Source organism: Lissotriton vulgaris, chromosome 8 (assembly GCF_964263255.1).
Source record: "Lissotriton vulgaris chromosome 8, aLisVul1.2, whole genome shotgun sequence".
Lineage (NCBI taxonomy): Eukaryota > Metazoa > Chordata > Amphibia > Caudata > Salamandridae > Lissotriton > Lissotriton vulgaris.
The window spans coordinates 1,172,356,284-1,172,374,250 of NC_141696.1; the positions used below are offsets into that span (position 1 = coordinate 1,172,356,284).

Below are 17,967 nucleotides of genomic sequence, written 5' to 3' on the forward strand. Positions count from 1 at the left end.
CTTTTTTATATACCGTGGGACTCCCACTCCGACGACGGGGAATGATTCAGGCATGTGAATCTATGAAAGACACCCGTAATACTGGAGAACTATGCCTACATTGAAAACTAGTTAGCTTTTGGAACAGCAAGCTTTATGGAAACGAAAGTCCTGATGCACACTGCGGCAGGCAAGATGGCGGCCGCTTGACCTGAGTGAGCGTCTCTCCCTGTTCAACTGGGAAGTATTATGGTTATTTCAGAGTGCGGAGGAAGAACCTGTGCAAGAGGATTGAAGCAGCGGTAGCTACCTCGCAGTTACCTTGCTTGGGGCTTGTTTGGAGGACTGTATAGCGGAAATTCGATGGTGTTGGATCTCCGAGACCTGAAGCCGTGGCTGAGGGCGGCGCGACTCTCCGTAACTCTCCTTCGGAGCCGGGCTCACCTATGGTCTTGGAGGGTGTGGTCTGTTGCGGATCAGGGGTGTGAGGCTGCGGAGCTTGGAGGTTTGAGAGAGCTAATGCCGCCTCGGAGTAACGGGACGTCTAAAGCACCAGAAACTGCGGAGGGTTCACCCCCGGCTTTGCGCAAGATTATGGCCACTCCTGCGCTGGAGAAGGAAAGAGGCGATAAAGTTGAAAAAACAGAGAAAGGGGGTCCTCTGACTGCAACTGCCACTGCAACTGCAACTACAACAGTCAGTCTAAAGAAGGGCTCACTAACGGGGAAGCCTGGGGATAAAAAACATCCCCCTCCCAGTATCAGTACCAGCGATATAGTTACGAACAAGGGGAACGGGACTACAGCTTCAGGGGGTACAGGAAGAGTGAAGCCAATTACAGTCCCTGGGATGTTCTCGGGGAAGGCTCCACTGGTAAAAAACTTGAAAAGGTGGGAAAAGTGGAAAATGCTACAGCTGCATTAGGAGCCTCAAAAGATACGGATATGGAAACCCCCAATGTCCAAGACGAGGTAAAAAATGGGATCTCCCATATTGTCACATCTGACCCACCCGTTATTGTGGACCCTACCCCGGGAGAGAGTGAGGATATTAACTTTCTGCAGAACTCAGAGACCAATGAGATGGATCAAAGGTAAGTACTTAACTTTTTAACTCCCCCAGGAGGGAAACAAGCTTTGGGAGTTAGTCAGGATGCTCTGGATGGCGATGGTTTCTTTTCTGTAGCAGAAGATTCAGAATCAACAGTGAGCTCTGCCTATCAAGATTATACCTCGGATGAAGAGAGTGGCAGTCCACCTAACACTGGGAATACTTTAAGGAGGGTGACTCCGCGACATACTAAAGGGAAGAAGGTGGCTGGACGGAAACATACAGCTTCTGAGAGTGAGGGTTCTGAGGCCACAAAATCTCCAATGGGGCTATTCTCATGTTACTACTAGCCTTGCAGGGGCAGAGGGGTTGAGCACACTGGAAGAACTAGCAGGGGGCCCCAGAGGGGAGCCGGACTCATCCCCCCCAAATTCTTTGATATATGCAGTGTTGAAATCCATTCAGAGCGAAGCTCTGCAAGAACATAGGAGGGCCCAACTGGCGACTATGAAAATACAGGGGGCCATTCGAAAGAACACGAAAGCCTGTTCTGAGGTTATTGCAAGGACGACAGCCCTTGAAGAAAGGATTGTTGGGCTAGAGGCCGGGCTACAAGGGGCAGTAAGTAAAACCACGGCCAATGATGAAAAGTTTAATGATATAATGTGGAAGTTGGAAGAATCCGAAAATCGGGCGCGCAGAAATAACCTGCGATTGTTAGGAAGTGAAGAGAAGGCCGAAGGGCAGGATATAAGAGGAATTCTGGTCAAGCTGCTTAAAGTGGCATTTCCTGAACTTTCACACTGGTGCTGGGAATTAGACATCCAAAGAGTGCACCGATTCCAGTTTACACCTAAAAAGAACCCAGATCCTGAAGCTAAGCCACGAGCGATATTGATATTTTTTGGCAATTTCTTGCTGCGGCAGGCCATCTTTGAGAAAGCTCGCCCTGACTCGAAAAGATCTGCAGAGGGACATTCATTTTTTGTACGGCCCGATTTTTGCCACAGCACAGTGGAACGGAGGTGGCGTCTCCGCTCACTGATCTCTCCCTTCCAAAAGAAGGGATGTGAGGTTTATTTATTAAATCCCGCACTATTAAAAGTCATCCACCATGGCAAGATTCGGGTATTTTCTTCAGAAATACAAGCCGGGGACTACCTGAAAGAACTTCCTGACGGTCAATAGACTTGCTGCTTTATAAACTCTGAATGTACCCTCGTAATGGCTACCGACATTGGTATATTGCAGTGGTGGCATTTATATCTTTCTTGTTCTCTTATCTTCCTGGTATTTGTTAATCCTTTGTGATTGCCCATTTGTATATCTCTTCACTCTTAAGTTGGATGTGCTGTGGACAGGGAGCGACGGGCAGTTAGGGAAGCGGGAGGCATCACATGGGTCTAAGGACCCCTATTGCCTGTTTTGTAGAGGGGGGAGTTTGTTGGGTTGGGGGGAGGTGGGGAGTGGTTGGAGAAAGAGGAATATAGCTAAATATGAATTTGTTTATGGGAAGGTCAAATCCGAGAAATGTTTTCCTAGGGGAATGGCTAATAGTATTGGTCAATATCTGTGGGTGCAATGACCCAAATAAACGTCGCCGGAACAGAAAGGACCTTTGTTTCTTGCGGGCAGATGTACTCTGCCTACAAGAAATGCACATCGAGGCCAGTCAGCACAAATTTTTGGAGTTTGAGGGGTTCCAGTTAGTATCCTGGACTAAATTGGAAGCAAAGACCAAGGGAGTCGCTATCCTAGCAAGACGGGGCAGGGGAATAGTTCGCTCTACAGCAGACCTGTATGGTCGCTGGGTCATTGTTCATGGTATATTTTTAAATTTGGAACTCACTTTATGTTCAATATATGGCCCTGTACTAGAAGACCCTGATGTATATAGATGGCTGAATCTTGAACTTGTAGGGTGGCCTGGCCCTTTGGTAGTTTGTGGAGATCTAAATATAAATATTGATAGTGATCTAATGAATCAACCCGGGGCAATATATGTGGGTCGGAAACTGAAGGTCTATAAGGCTTTACGGTATATGATGGATCTACATGGTTTGATAGATGCTTGGGCATTTTTTAGACCTAAAGACCCTGGATTTACTTATTTTTCGGCACCTCATAAAATTTGCTCCAGATTAGACTATTTTCTCATATCTTCAGCTCTGGCCTCTAAATCTAACATCACAAGGTATCCTAGGGTGATGTCAGATCACAATCCGCTTCTGTTGGAAATTAATGTTTAATTGAGGGAGGGCAAACCAGATTTATGGACATTTAACCGGAGATAGCCTATATCTAGAATCTATGGTGGTGTGGATCACAAGATTTTTAGAAGAAAATATGGGCATCACCGGGGTACAAAACGTCTGGTATACGCTTCAGGCTGAGATAAGGGGTGAGACTACCCGTTTTGGATGGGAAAATAAAAAAAAAGTGAAAAGGAAATTAGTGGCGCTATATGGAGATCTGGAACAGGCAGAGCTTAATTTAGCTTGGGTACTTTCCCGGACTGAGGATAGCGATGCTGCCCAGACAAGTTGTTTTGGTGAAAGCTGCCATTATAGAAATCTCACAAACTAAGGCTGCAAGTAAATATATAGCTTGGAGGTCTAAGACGTTCGAAAATAGTGAAAGAGCTAGATATTTAATGGCAATTAGAACTAGAGAGAGACGACCACACGTATCAAAAATATTCTCGACCCCGATGTTGGTTTAGTCTCGGAAGAAGGGGCTATTGTTCTTGCCTTCCAAAAATGTTATCAAAAACTCTACAAAGAGGATATCAGGGAAAGTGAGACAATACAATTAGAAATTCAAGAGTATCTTAATGATATCGAAGTCGATACTTTATCTTCTGAGGAAAGGGACCTGCTAGATACTGATATCACAATGGATGAAATTTTGGTTGTTATTGATTCCCTTCCGGCTGGTAAGGCCGTCGGCCCGGATTTTTTGCCTGGAGAGTTTTATAAATGTTTCCGATCTCAGTTGGCTCCAGTGATGATGGAGATGTTTGGCAAGATTCAGAATGGGGATGCACTTCCGGAATCCTGGAGAAGAGCCAGAATAGTTACATTTCTGAAGAAAGGCAAAGAACAGTCAGACACCGGGTCCTACCGACCTATTACCTTGATAAATAGTGATATAAAGATATACGCAAAGATATTGGCAAATCGGCTTTTGGGGGTTATTAAAAAGTTAGTTGTCCCACAACAGCACAGGTTTGTTCCCGGACGGGAAACAATAGATCACATACGCCGTACAATTGCACTGTTTGATTTTACTAAGGTTTCAGGAGACCCTATGGCTGTAATTCTGCTGGATGCGGAGAAAGCTTTTGATAGGGTCTCCTGGCCTTTTTTTTTATGGGCTGCTTTAAGACATTATGGGTTGGGGGACAGATTTATTGGTGCTATAAGAAGTATGTATAAACAACCTATAGCTCAAATTTCTGTAATGGGGATCCAGACCAGTACAATTAATATTCTGAGAGGTACAAGGCAGGGCTGCCCCTGCTCCCTATTATTATTATATTATAGCACTTTATATTGACCCTTTAATGAGAAAACTTTTTTTTGATAATTTGATTAGTCCAATTCAAGCCAAAGGGGGGGGGGGGGGGGGGGGGGGGGGGGGGGGGAACTAAAGTTTTAGGCTATGCAGATGACCTTGTTATTCTGACAGATTCCCCGCAGGTGGCCCTACAAGAAATCCAGACCATTACAACTCAGTTTGGTTCGATCTCCGGGTATCATCTAAATGAGGCCAAAACTCAAATTATTCACAATGATAAAATAAGCTTAACCGACTCACGGCTAAATATCTGGGGATGGAAATCTGTGCTAACCCAGATGAGATAATCCCGATCAATATGTCTCCTCTGATAGGTAAACTCAAAGCTGATGCCCGCCGGATCAATAATCTTCAATTAACATTGATGGGTCGATGTAATGTGGTTAAGATGTTATTTTTACCTAAAATTCTATATTATTTAAGAGCCATTCCTTTGTTTTTGGAGCAAATTTGGTTTACAAAATTGGATCTGGTCATTTCCTGGCTCTTATGGGCAGGGAAACTGCCTAGGCGTGCCATGAAATATATGACATTGCCCAGGGAGAGAGGGGGATGGTCCGTGCCCAATTTTCAACTATACTATTGGGCAATAACTGAGTTATAGTGCTGTTATTATTAAATGTTCAGGACCAAGAAGGCTCGGACATTTCAATCTATCATTTAATTTTTGGCGAAGAATCTCAGGGGCTATTATTTAGACAGAAAGATTATGCTTATTTTAATGGGGTACGTTTAAGGTATTATGGGAGGCCTTTAAAGTTTGGTCTAAGGTCCGGAAACTATGTAAGATTAGTAGGATTCATGTATACTTACCCTTTGTAGGGAATAATCTACTTCCTGGAATTTTCCAAGATGGATATTTTAGAGACTGGGTGGCGCAAGGGGTTGTTGTAATAGGAGACAGTGTCTGAATCTGGGCTATTGACTTTCGAAGAAATAAAACAGAAGTTCGGGATTAGCAACAGACACCTCTTCAAATTTTTACAAATTCGTGATTTCTTATTGAGAAAAACACTTAGCTGGAAACGAATCCCTTTGCTAGATGCAATTAAGGGGGGGACAGTCAAATATATCCAAGATCTATATATTATTGAATGATTGGCGGAGTGATGATTTAATCAAACATTTTACTCGCTGGCAGACTGGATTAGACGAGGCACAAGAGACATGTGAAGAATCTTTAGGCTATAGCCAAACGGCCACTATGTCAGCAAACCTACAGGTTCAGTGTTTCAAGACATGGTGTATTCTTTATATAACCCCTCATCGTATACAACAGTGGGCAGGTATGACAGGGGTAAACTGTCCACGTTGTGGAGAATACGCAGTTGATAGTATACATATGTTTGCAAGCTGATCGTGTCTTACTCCTCTTTTACGTAAAATTGAACAATACTTGGAACAAATATTTAAATGTAGGATACTCTTGACGTCACAGGTTATAATGTTAGGGGTAGCGGATCAGAATTTGATCGAGCCCGAATGTAAATTATTATTTATTGCTATAGCTATTTTTCGGTTATCCATCGCCACTGTCTGGCTGGATCCTACTCCCCCAAATGTATATGAATGGTTGGGCAAATTTGTCAATGTGTGTAGATGGGAAATGTCGGTATTTAAGAGAAGAGGAAGTAGGGCTTGGAGGGAGGGAGAACGAATTTGGAAACTCCTGAATGATTGGATGATTCCTGGAAGCTAGAGCCCAAACATGGAGAAATTGACAGATGACTGAAAATGATCTAGCGCTCTGGTTTTTGACCTTCCTCTTCTTTTCTTCTCTACCTTATGAAGTGTTTTTTACTTTTTCTGTATATATCTCCCCCTCACTCTCTATCTCCCCGCGATCTTTCTTGAGTGGGAGGAGCGGGTGGATGGAAATTTTTTTTTAAAAAGAGGGGTGATCGACACGGACATTTATGTTTTGTAAAGACGGAATATGTTTATGAATGAAGTGTTTACCATGTCTAATACCCAATAAACATATAAAAAAAAGAAAACTAGTTAGGTTTCATTTACAAATAAGTATCTAGTGCTCATGCTCACAAACTATTAGGATTATAATAGGCTCCCTAATATGAAGACTGTGTGAAAATAAATGAACGGGGTAATCTCAAAGCACAAAAAAAGTCTGTTATAAAGGACAAAGTTGAAGGGGTAATTTTCACAGTTGGAATTCACTGAAATGGGATATTCATTTTAAGTGAAAACTAGCGGTATCTGCCTCTAAAGTAACCAGAGTTGAGTTTAAATAAAAAAGCAAAACAGTACCACATTTTTTTTTAAAACAGATTTTATTTCATTTCCAGTTTTAAGATTCATCTTCATGAAGAACAATTGTTACTTACCTGTAAACAGGTGGTTCTCCAGTATTGGTGTCTTTCATTGCTTGAATATTCCCCGAGTCCGTAGCAAACAAAGGAGAGGGTGGAAGAGTCATTCCTTCCTCTGATAAAGTTGCAAAGTGGTCTGATTTGCTGGAAGACAGCGGCAACAAAGGCAGTGAGGCAAATGTAGAAGTAGCCATCGAAACTGCATCTTGCGACCTTGTAGACGGCAATTTATTAGTCGACGGAGCCATCCGAGTCATTGACGACGCAATGGATTTCTTTGAGGCAGCTGTCATCGAAATCGTCGTCGACGAGGACATCGTCGACGGAGACGTCAGCAGTGGAGCCGTCGATGAAACCTTCATAGACGTCGCTGTCGACGGAACTTTTAGTTTTAACTTTTTCATCGACGATGAAGTCGTCGACGGAGCAGTCGTCGACAGGATAGCCGTTGACGAGACAGAAGAAGAAGACACTCTCGTCGACGGGACAACTGTCGACGGAACACTCGTCTGAGTCGACGAAATCAACATCTTCAAGCCTTTCGTCGACGACGAACGGACTGTCGTCGACGGAGGTCTTTTCGAGGACGAAATTGGGATTACTGAAGACACAGTCTTGGAACTGAGAATGACCCTCATCGACGACTATGCCGATGCAGGGGCTGACGATCCAGAAGCAAGCGTTGTTGTGACTGTCGTCGTCGACTTTGATCCAGAGACAGCCATTCTAGTCGACGGAACTGTAGCTACTGTCGTCCACGGAAAATCAGTTTTCTTCATAGAAAAACTGGAAGAAGCAGAAGGAGCATGAGAGCTAGGTCTCGTGGGCCCAGGAGTGGTAGGAAGTGGTGAAGACACCGCAGGGGTTAAGGAGAGAGACATCCTTTTCTTTTTCAAAAAAGGGGAAGGCACCTCCTGCACGCTACCACGCTTAGAAGCTGCTTTTGAATGGCCTGAAATGAGACTTTCAGCATCAGAAAGTATATTGTCTTTATCCTTTAATCTCTGGAGCCAGAGTAGTAAACGGCCTTCTCTATCTTTTAAAGTCTTTGTGGAGAAAGTTCTACAGAACTTACAGCTTCCCACCTCATGGTCCGGGTAAAGACAGTAAATACACTTACTGTGTGGGTCCTCATGAAAGAGCCTTAACTTTCCACAGGATGAACAGGCTCTGAAAAGAGACTTCTTACTAGTAGACATTGCAGAACACAGGAAAAAACCTGAAGAGAAGAGAAAACTGAGCAGAGCTCAGGGAGACTCCCTTACACACGACGTGCGGTAGAAATTCTGAGGTGTGGAGCTCTGAGGAGAAGGTTCTAGAGGGCTGCTGTCGCCTAATTGGCTGCGGTTTGGACCAACATAATGACAAGGATAGGCTGCATTAGGTCTTTTCCATTCTCATGCATTCCTATGTAGAATTTTGAGTAGGCAATCTATGCCTCTTTTGCATATTTCAGGTTTTCTTCAAATTTTATATGAGTATACATGTTTTTATATATATATATTTGGTATATTATTGCTATTTTATTTACCGTGGGACTCCCACTCAGACGACGGGGAATATTCAAGCATGTGAATCTATGAATGACACCCCAATACTGGAGAATATCAGTTCTCTAGTCTTCACATTTTTTGTATACATTAGGATTTAGGCCATAAGCGTACTGTTTATCTTTTATATTGAACATTTCACACAACAACCCCCCCTAAACCCCTACTGCAAGTCACAATTAGTATTCATCTATGTAGGGTGTCACATCTCCGGAAGGTCGCTAGCTCCTTTCCCTCTCATTATATTCATGTCCTCCACCTCCATGTTGTTGGAGTAACAGGCTTCCCTGCCATGACCGCGCTGATGACCCGCCCAATTCTGGCACTGGGGTTCTCATGATTTCTAGTAGTGCTTCCCAAGCTTTGGCTCTTTCAACTTTTACTATTTCCCTGCATGCGTTCCTGAGTAGTATCCTGCTCTCACATCCTGCCCAAGCTTCCAGTTCCTTTTTTAATCCTGCTATTCTGCCCCCACCAGTCTCTCAATGCTCTCAGGGATTGGAGAGAGTCCGCACCAATCACTCTATAGGAGGCACGTAACCGCCTTGAACATGCAACCCGCCGTTCCAAATAGCCACATGTGGAATGGTGTTTCGGTTACAGAGTACCTATCTTCCAGTTTCTTCGAATAGCATCTACCCCAGCATCACTGTACCACTTTTAGTTAGTTTGTACACTCCTGTGGTGCCCCTCCGATCCTCAGAAGAGTCCGCAGGAGCACATCCCACTCGGGGGCAAAAGTTCCTATGTCCCTTCCTTCTGCCATTCTCACTGCTACCATTGTGTGAAGCACTGCAGCTGCCCCGCTAGATAGTATGATTCGAAGTCAGGTACTGAGAGTCCCCCCTCTTCGGTCCGTCTTTTCAATTTTACTAAGGCCACCCATCGACGGCTTGTCCCCCATATGAACGATGTCATGTACGAGTTTGACTCTGTGAACTGTGCTCTCTTTATCCATACAGGCAGTGTGGTGAAGAAATACAATCTGTGCGGAAGAGCTTCTCTTTAAAGGTGCCACCCTGCGGGAATGATAATGGGAGCGTCTACCAGAAGGTCATGCTGTCTTTTAAGACCTCCTATCTTCTCCTCCTGAATATCTGAGTGGGAATGGTAGATTTGACCCCCCCCCCCCCCCCCCCCCCAAGTATCTTAGATAGTGAGGCTCCCATATGCGGTCTCCCAATCTATCTGGTGGGTCTCTGCCCTCTGTCAAAGGGAAGAGTCTGGACTTCTGCCAATTTACCTTAAGCCTCAACATCACCCTAAACTCGGCCATCATTTCCCTGGTTCCTCACAGTTCCCCTTCCAGGTCATTCAAGATCAATAGGGGGTCATCCCTATATTGTGCAATGTGGTGCACCTGCAGGCCTATGTATCTACCGCCTGTCCAAGCAAGGCATGGGAGTGGCTCCAAGGCCAAAGCGAACCACAAGGGGAAGAAAGGGCACCCCTGTTGTGCCCCCCCTCCACCCGATACTGCTACGATATTGTCCAGACCATTCGTACCCTTGCCAGGGGTTCCGCATATAGCAGCTGTACCCATCGCAGGAAATCTTGCCCCACTCGCATTCGTTTCAATCCTGCATATAAAAAACCCCATTCAAGGCTATCAAAGGCCTTATCTATGTCAATTGCGAAGACCGCTCCATCTCCTCCTCCTAGTTTGCTCGCCTCCAGTATAGATAACAGTCATCTGATGTTGAGGGCCGTGTTTCTGCCCAGGATGAACCTCGCCTGATCTGGGTGGAAAAAAGTAGTCATAAACAGGGGAAGTTTCATCGCCAGGATCTTACTCAGTATTTTAAAATCCAAATCAAGCATGGATAACGATCAATAGGCCGTGCAGTCTGGAGGCGATTTGCCCGGTTTAAGCAGTGGGATCATCGCGCCCCCACCTCTCCGGGCGCTTCATACAACTTCACCAGCCTGGGGCTAGTTCCGCCACATAGGAGGCATATAACTTGGCGGGCAGCCCGTTCGTTCCTGGGGTTTTTAACCTGGCAAGGCCTTTAATGGCCGCCATTACTTCATGCTCAGTAATGCCTGCCCCTTGTACCTTCGCATTTTCTACTGTCAGGGTGGGCAGGGGGAGAGCGGTAAGATTGTCTAGCATTTCCCCCTCCACACATCTCCCCATGCTCTTGTAAAAAGTTATATAAAAATCTAGAAACCTGCAGTTTATCTCTTCCTGGCTATATAGGTGGTGTCCAGCATGATCTGTTATTTCCACAATAGTGTTCCCTCTGCGGGTCGAGTTGGCAAGCCAGGCTAGTAGACTACCTGCCTTGTCTTTCAGCATGAGTGCGCTCTTTGTATTTTTTGTAGTCAAAGCATCTAAGATGTTCCTACTGGGCAGCTACCTTCTCTTTCGCAGCTAGGAGCTCCTGTTGCCCAGGCCTCTGTTTCTCTAAGTCGGTTAAGTCCCGGTCTGCTCTTTCAACGTCAGTCACTAGTGTTTGGCGCATGCCAATGGATGTCGCCATGCACCGGACCCGGGTCACTGCCTTAAAGGTGTCCCACTCTGTCATTCTGGGCGATGCTGTATCTACATTTTCTGAGAAATAGTGTAATATGTGGCCTCTAATGTCCTCTAGGAAGACCTGGTCCTCCAGAGCCTCTGGTTTAAGCTGCCAGGTGGGGATGGGCTGACGGCTGGATTATGGTCAGATATCACGAGAGTCAGGTATTCCACCTCCTGCATTAGGGGAGCACAAAAAGTTATCAAGTCGAACATGCAGGTCATGTACATGTGAGAAATGAGAGTAGTCCCTAATCGTCGGGTGCATGCGCCTCCATGTGTCTACCTGCCCCCATCTGGTCTGCCATTCTGTGAATGCTTTTGCTGTCCTGTTAGTGGGGGATGGGAGCGATCCAGTGCCGGGTCCGCTACGCAGTTGAAATCTCCCCGCAGGATGGTGGAATGCAGCACATAGGGTGACTAGGAATGAAATGTGGTCTGTATTAGGCCCATATATATATTAATTATCGTCACGTCCTGGCCGTCCAATCTGCCCGTGACAACAAGGTACAAACTCACTGCGTCGGTCCAGTCTCTCGTGTGCTGGAAGGGGGCAAATGCTTATCCAGATCTTATCCAGATCAGCACCCCTCTGGCAAATGCTGAAAATGAGGTGCAATATGCCTGTCCCAGTCATCTAAGATGGAGTGCAGCCCCCTCAGGGGCCAGAATATGAGTTTCCTTAAGCACAGCAATATGAACCCCCCTTCTGTTCAGATAGGAGAATATTTTATGTTGCTTTCTCATTGTGTGCATTTCCCTGACATTCCTTGTCATAATTTTATGTTGTGCTGTTATCCATTGATGTAATTCACACCCAATGTGAATCTCCCCTTCCGGTTTGCAGATGCTCCGAGAGAAAATCTGTGTGAACCCTACTACCTTCTAGCCCCAATAGTGTCTGGCAAATGTTCCCTGCAGTTTACCCAACTAATAACTTTATAACCCCCAAACTCCCACACCCCAATACATGTGAGTGGTTCTACCTCACCCCAATACATGTGAGTGGGTCTCCCTCATCCAAACTTTGTGCAGTTGTGCAATCAAACAAAAGTAGTAACACTTGAGGGACCGTGCAAGACGTGCAATCTGAGGGCAAGCAATGTCCTCCAGACCCCCCAGGGCTCCCCCAATTCAGTGAACTATTTGCCAGTGTTGCATGTCAGTCCCAAGGGCCTATTCATTGCAGTCTCGCCAGTGGCCCCACTGCCCCGCCTCCTCCCATGTTTGCGTGCCGGATATTGTTCAAGTGATGTTGTCCGCCATTCTGGGGGTCATCACCAGAAATTCCTAACTGGGGCAGCCCCATCATGCTGAAGCTGTGGTCGGAGTCCCTGGACTCCTCTCCAGTCAGTGAGGATGTTTCACCAGCCGTGGAGGCACTGAGCGAGGCAATCGCCGCCACCGCCCTGTTCCTTTCCCACTGTGTCTCCACCTCAGAAAGGATTGCTTCCCTTATGAGGCGGAGACACACCCTCTTTCTCTCCGTCGGTCCGTTTTTGTCTGACACCTTTCCTGTGTGATCCGGTCTTGCCTGCGGGGCGCCTGATGATCAAACCATTCCCATGCCTGTGCAGTGAAGAACCGTGTTCCTGTTGCCTTTGCCACTATCAACTTGGCAAGGAATATCAGAGTATTGAGTCACAATCGGACGTAGTTTCCTTATCGCCGCCATAAATGAAACTCTTTTTTGTACCTCTCTTGAGAAATCTAGGTATATTCTAACTGTGCTATTGTCCACCACTATTTGGCCTCTCAGTCGGGCTTGCTGAAGCACATAGTCCCGGTCTTTATAGAACAAGAGTTGTGCCACCACCCAGGTGGAGGGGGCCTTGCTGGTACTCTGTGGGCCCTTTCCAGGACGAAATAGGGGTAAAGGTCCTCCACAGCTACGCTTTCTCTGATCCATTTCTCTACGTACACCATCATGTCGGTACCTTAATTTTTTTCAGGGAGGCCCACGAAACTCCGGTTATTGCGGCGCAATCTATTTTCAGCGTCTTCCGCTCTAAGTTCAAGAGTGTGCACCCATGCTTCCATCTTGGTCAGTTTGTCTACAATAGTAGACCATGTCGGTCTTATTTCCCTTATGTCGCTCTCATTGGTGGTAACCCGTTCTGCCAGATGTCGGTGGTCTGCTTGGAGGAGTCCTAAACCCTCCCTGAGGGTGTCTATTTTAGTTTACACAGTGAGCCTTGAAGTCTTTATAGCTTGGAGAATATCTTGGAGTGTTGGACCGGCAGGGGGCTCTCGCTGAGCTGTCAGTCACCTGGTTTCTCTGGCCCCCCTGGGTTGTCTGCCGCCAGATCCTGTGGTTCAGGAACTTTTTTTTGTTGTTGTAATTTTCGCCATGTTGGGGCTCCTCTATAGACGTCCATTTCTCTCAATATCTGCACTGTCCCCCTCTGTCCTCAGTGTCTTTATTGCTTAATTCGCTCCTCTGAGTCCCAGTGCCAGGCAGTCTTGCATCTGGGGTTTCAAATTGTATCGCCGTCCCAGGTCTCGTAGTCCCTCCAGGTCCGGCCAGTGCAGCTGGAATGGGTGGGGTCCGGTCTGCTGCCACCCCTCCCCGGTCCGGCCTCATCACTCAGAGAGGGTCTCTCACTTCTATGGCCTGTAAGAGGGTCAGGTTTCCACCTTACTGACTCCTCTCCTCCCCCGTTGGCAGGCGGTACTTTTCAGTGGCCTAGCTCTGCTACTGCTCCGCTACTCCCATCTACTGCATGGATCCTTACTCCACTCACCTCTGCAAGTCGTAGGTTAGGGCACAGGCAGGCCCCTCTGGTGAGATCGCTCCCCGAGGCCTTTAGCTGCAGTCAGCTGTGTAGGGTATTACCAGCCCTGGTGTGTAGTTTATATGGGTGGGGGCTCTGCTCCCCCGTATTCTTTGCCCCCCTTTGTGCTTCAGCGGCCGCTTGTCTCACCACCGCGGCCCAGGTCTCCTCAGAGGCCCGCCTCAGCCAGCAGTCAGGCTTGCGTTGTTCTCCTCAGCCACTCCTTCGCGAGCCTTGGCTCTCAGTCTGTGTCTTCCCTCCAGCGCTCCCCTGCGGGGGGCAGATTCAAACTAGCTTCATCTTTGGGTTGATGGGGCTCAGGGGATGTCTCCGAGCCCTTCTGGCTCTGCGGGGGCTCGCCGGCTACAGCCTATACACAAGCCGCAAGCGTCATTTCCTTCTCAGCCGCCCGCAGTTTAGTATGCAAGACTCAGCAACCACTCGCATTCCAGCTCCGGTCTTCCACCCGTACTTTCCACATCTCTCGTGCTATATGGATACTACGGAGTTAGGTACCCAACTAGCAAGTACCTTCAGAGGGCTCGAGACCCCAGTTTCTCCAGGGGATTCTTCTATGCGGTCGCCATCTTGTCCATTTGCCCAACCGCTCAATTTTACTTCGGCGTCAGCTCCTGTATCTCAGACAGCTTTGCCACTCCCACAACCGAAGTGCTCTCTGCTCCCAGGGCCGAATTTGTCTTCTGTGTCCCCCGCGGTCTGCCGATTTGTTCAGGATGGCACTGGAAAGAGGTTCGCCACCAGAGCACAGATCAGAGATCCCTACTCCATCTGCGCCAAGCCATGCCCCCTCAACAGTACCAGAATTTAAGAAATAAATGTTAGTATTACAAACCCCTTAACAAATTTATTTTATTTATTTTATTTATTTTAGTTATTACAGCATACTTCCTGCAGCAGCACGGTAACAACTTCAAGGATAGGTATGAGCTCGAGGACTAGTGGTTTCACACTCGTAGTCATTGGAAGGCTCTAGGACAGACTGCATTTCTCAGAAAAGTTCTTTCAGGTACAATGGCAAATTCACCACCAGGCTAAGTCCCTATTGCCAAACACTTCCATTCTACAATATATGGCAGCAATCATGCAAACCTCCTGCATAACAGGTGGTTGTGAGAGTGCAATCCTAGTGAGATGGTGCAATCAGTATTTTCACTTTACCTGTTGGCTCAACTTCTTCAAGTATGAAATTACACTGTAGCTAAGTCCATATTCGCCAGTGTCGGCAATAAGGTTTGGTGCTCCCATCATTCCTACAGCTTTTTTCAGGGGCTAACAAAAAGAAAAGAAAAGCAATATTTTATACCAAGAGTTTAAAAGATTATTACAATTTTAAAATAATATTTTCTGAAATTTAGATTAAACAAATCATGATTTATTTCAGCTGCTAATCCTACTGCAATGGTGGATTCTAAACTATTATGTTCAATTAACTCTCACACAAAACTAATATATCATGTAAAGTTAGTTAGTTTACTTGCTCTATCTGAGGCAAATCAAGAGAAACAATACCATCACCATCCTATACCCCATCAGCACAAGGGACATTACTGGATCTCCCATTATTCACCTGAACAGGAAATTACATTACTGGTTTTCCTGCTAGACTGAATGAGGAGGTCTGTTAGCCCGAAACCGGTCACAGGATGCTTTTTTCCGGTCCAGGGAAGGCATGGCTTGGCGGTTCGGGCTGGACTGTTCCCATGAGGCACAGGGTCAAGACTAATTTGCATCTAGCTGTGTCTGAACTGGGGTGGTGAAGTGAGCTAAAGAACGATGATGGATTCAACCCAGTTCTGTGACAGGGGGTGAGTGTCTGAAAAGTTTCAGTGCTCCGTCCATCATCTCCTTACGTTTGCCCTGTACTCCCCCCACCACCCCCAATTGCAATACGTACTTAATAGCAGCTGCAACACCAAAGTCTAGTGGACGCGCGCACTGCAGGCGCACCAAAGGCAAGCCCATCTCCACCTTGCCCATGCCCCTCGCCCGGAACCATAGTCCGATTACCACCAAGCAATACTTCGTAGCACTTCTTAGGTCCTTAGACCGCGGAAATCATTGCCTTAACTGCTGCCACACCTAAAAACAGTAGGAGCCTTCATCTACACCCACTGCCAGTCCTCCAGCAGCCCGCCACCCACACACACAACAAACACATGGACACCCAACACACCTACCCAGCACACACTGTACACAAGCACCAACAAAAACTACACCTCCAACCTACACCACACGTCACAACAAACCCGCACATCAACACCCACTCGCATGCATGCTTCTCAACACACGATCTCTCAGAAAGCACACGACCTAAATGTGGGACTTGCTGAGCAGCGACACACCGCACATCCGGTTCATCCCAGAGACCTGGCTTAGCCCTTCATCGGCTCCTGACATTGCCACAGGAATTCCAGCGAGCTACAAGATTGCTCAACAGGACTGCTTTCATAGCCAAGAGGAAGGCCATTATCTACAAGGAATCCTTCAAATGCACATCCACAGAGAATGCCACCCTATTCATGTTAACACGTGCATCTCAAGATACAAACCTCCAAAAACCTCACCCTGAACTGAACCCTCACCTACCTACCACTGGGACCACAAGCCACATTTACCAAGCTCCTCACCAACTACATTGTTCTGCTCGCAATAGACTCCAGAGCCTACATTCTCCTCTGTGACCTCAACCTTTACGTGGAAGATCAAAACGACCCCTGCTCCACATCACTCCTCCTCCACATCACTCCTTGAAAGCTTGAGCAATATCGGATTCACCCAGTTCGTCTCAGAAACAAACCCCTCAGGGCATGCACTTGACCCCATCTTCATCACAAGCGGCCGCATTATTTACAATGCCACCACACCAACAACTCCATCATTCACTTCTAAATCAACACTCCTACCAAGTTCAGAAATCCAAGCCGCAGCTGGGGCAAAATCACAGCAGCAGACTGGCTCAACACCCTCAGCACAGATCAACCTAGCCTCACAGACAACCTTGACAAGGACATCAACTGGATAGAGAACTGCATAGACTCCCTCTAACCCATCAAACACAACAGGCATAGTGGTCAAAACAAGCAGGCTAGCTGGTACACAGAAGACCTCTCAAACGCCAAGCGACACTGTAAACAGCTAGGAAGGAAACAGAGCCAGCCATATCACCACCAATAGAACTACCAATAAGGCTACACTCAGATGCCATCACCAGCATATAGGACATCTAGAAAAAATGCACTAAAGGACCACATCGAAGGAAACTCCAACAGCTGCGGGGAGATCTTGATCATCAAGGATTTCACCTCGCCCTCCGCCAGTGTCAGTGTCAACAATATTGCTGCCTCACACCAACTCTGCAACAACCTATCTAATTTCTTCTACAAGAAAATTACAAACCTCTACAGCAGCGGTCTTCAAACTTTTTGATGCCGAGATTCCCAATCAAACTTTTAGGCGGAAACTATTAATTTACAATTTGCTTTTAACTCGGATATGTTGGTACATCAGGCGCATGTTTGGAAGGACATGCATATGCATGTATTACCATACAAAGACATTCCTTTCTCATTATCACAAAGCAGTATACCAATCTTCTAATTCTTCTGCACTTTTACATAGAACATTTTAATAAACAATTAATAGTCTTATCCATTTAAAATGCCACTGCCTTTAACAACTTTAGACGGATGAAACTCTGAATTAAGTTTCCTTGCTTTTATCCAGCAATTTACAGGTCACACAGCTCCAAGCAATGCGCACTCAACTCACTGAGCTACCGTACCGTTTTAGTTTAGTGTTTACAAAACACGAGACAAGATTTGGACTATGAGAATAGTAGGGAAAACAGGTCGAAATGTTGAGACCACTTCCTCTGTGAAAAGCATGGGAGTCGTCTCTTTAGATCAGTCCCCCACTGCACATTTGATGAAGAATCTGGTTATCAGATTGAATTTTTACCTACCAGTGTATAAATAGATTTGCTCAATGACTAAGAACTGTGGGTTTTTTCAATTAAGAATACTAAAATGGGTTAGGTTTCTGTTCAACATCCAGCAAAGAATACAGAATTTCTATGTTTTTGTGACTATGAGGATTGATTACAGTAATGCGGTATATCTGGGGATCCTGCAAAAGCCTCGAACAAACTGCAATTAGTACAAAATGCC

The 17,967-nt window shown here is 46.2% G+C and overlaps 1 protein-coding gene across 1 annotated transcript in view; it reads right to left on the reverse strand.

Moving 5' to 3' along the window:
* The window catches only part of INTS6 (integrator complex subunit 6), a 462,066-nt gene that overhangs the window by 98,743 nt on the left and 345,356 nt on the right, over window positions 1-17,967 (reverse strand). Inside the window, exon 11 of the mRNA XM_086935031.1 lies at window positions 14,960-15,070. Within this exon, the coding sequence (XP_086791157.1) occupies window positions 14,960-15,070 (111 nt within the window). The remainder of the gene's footprint in view (window positions 1-14,959; window positions 15,071-17,967) is intronic.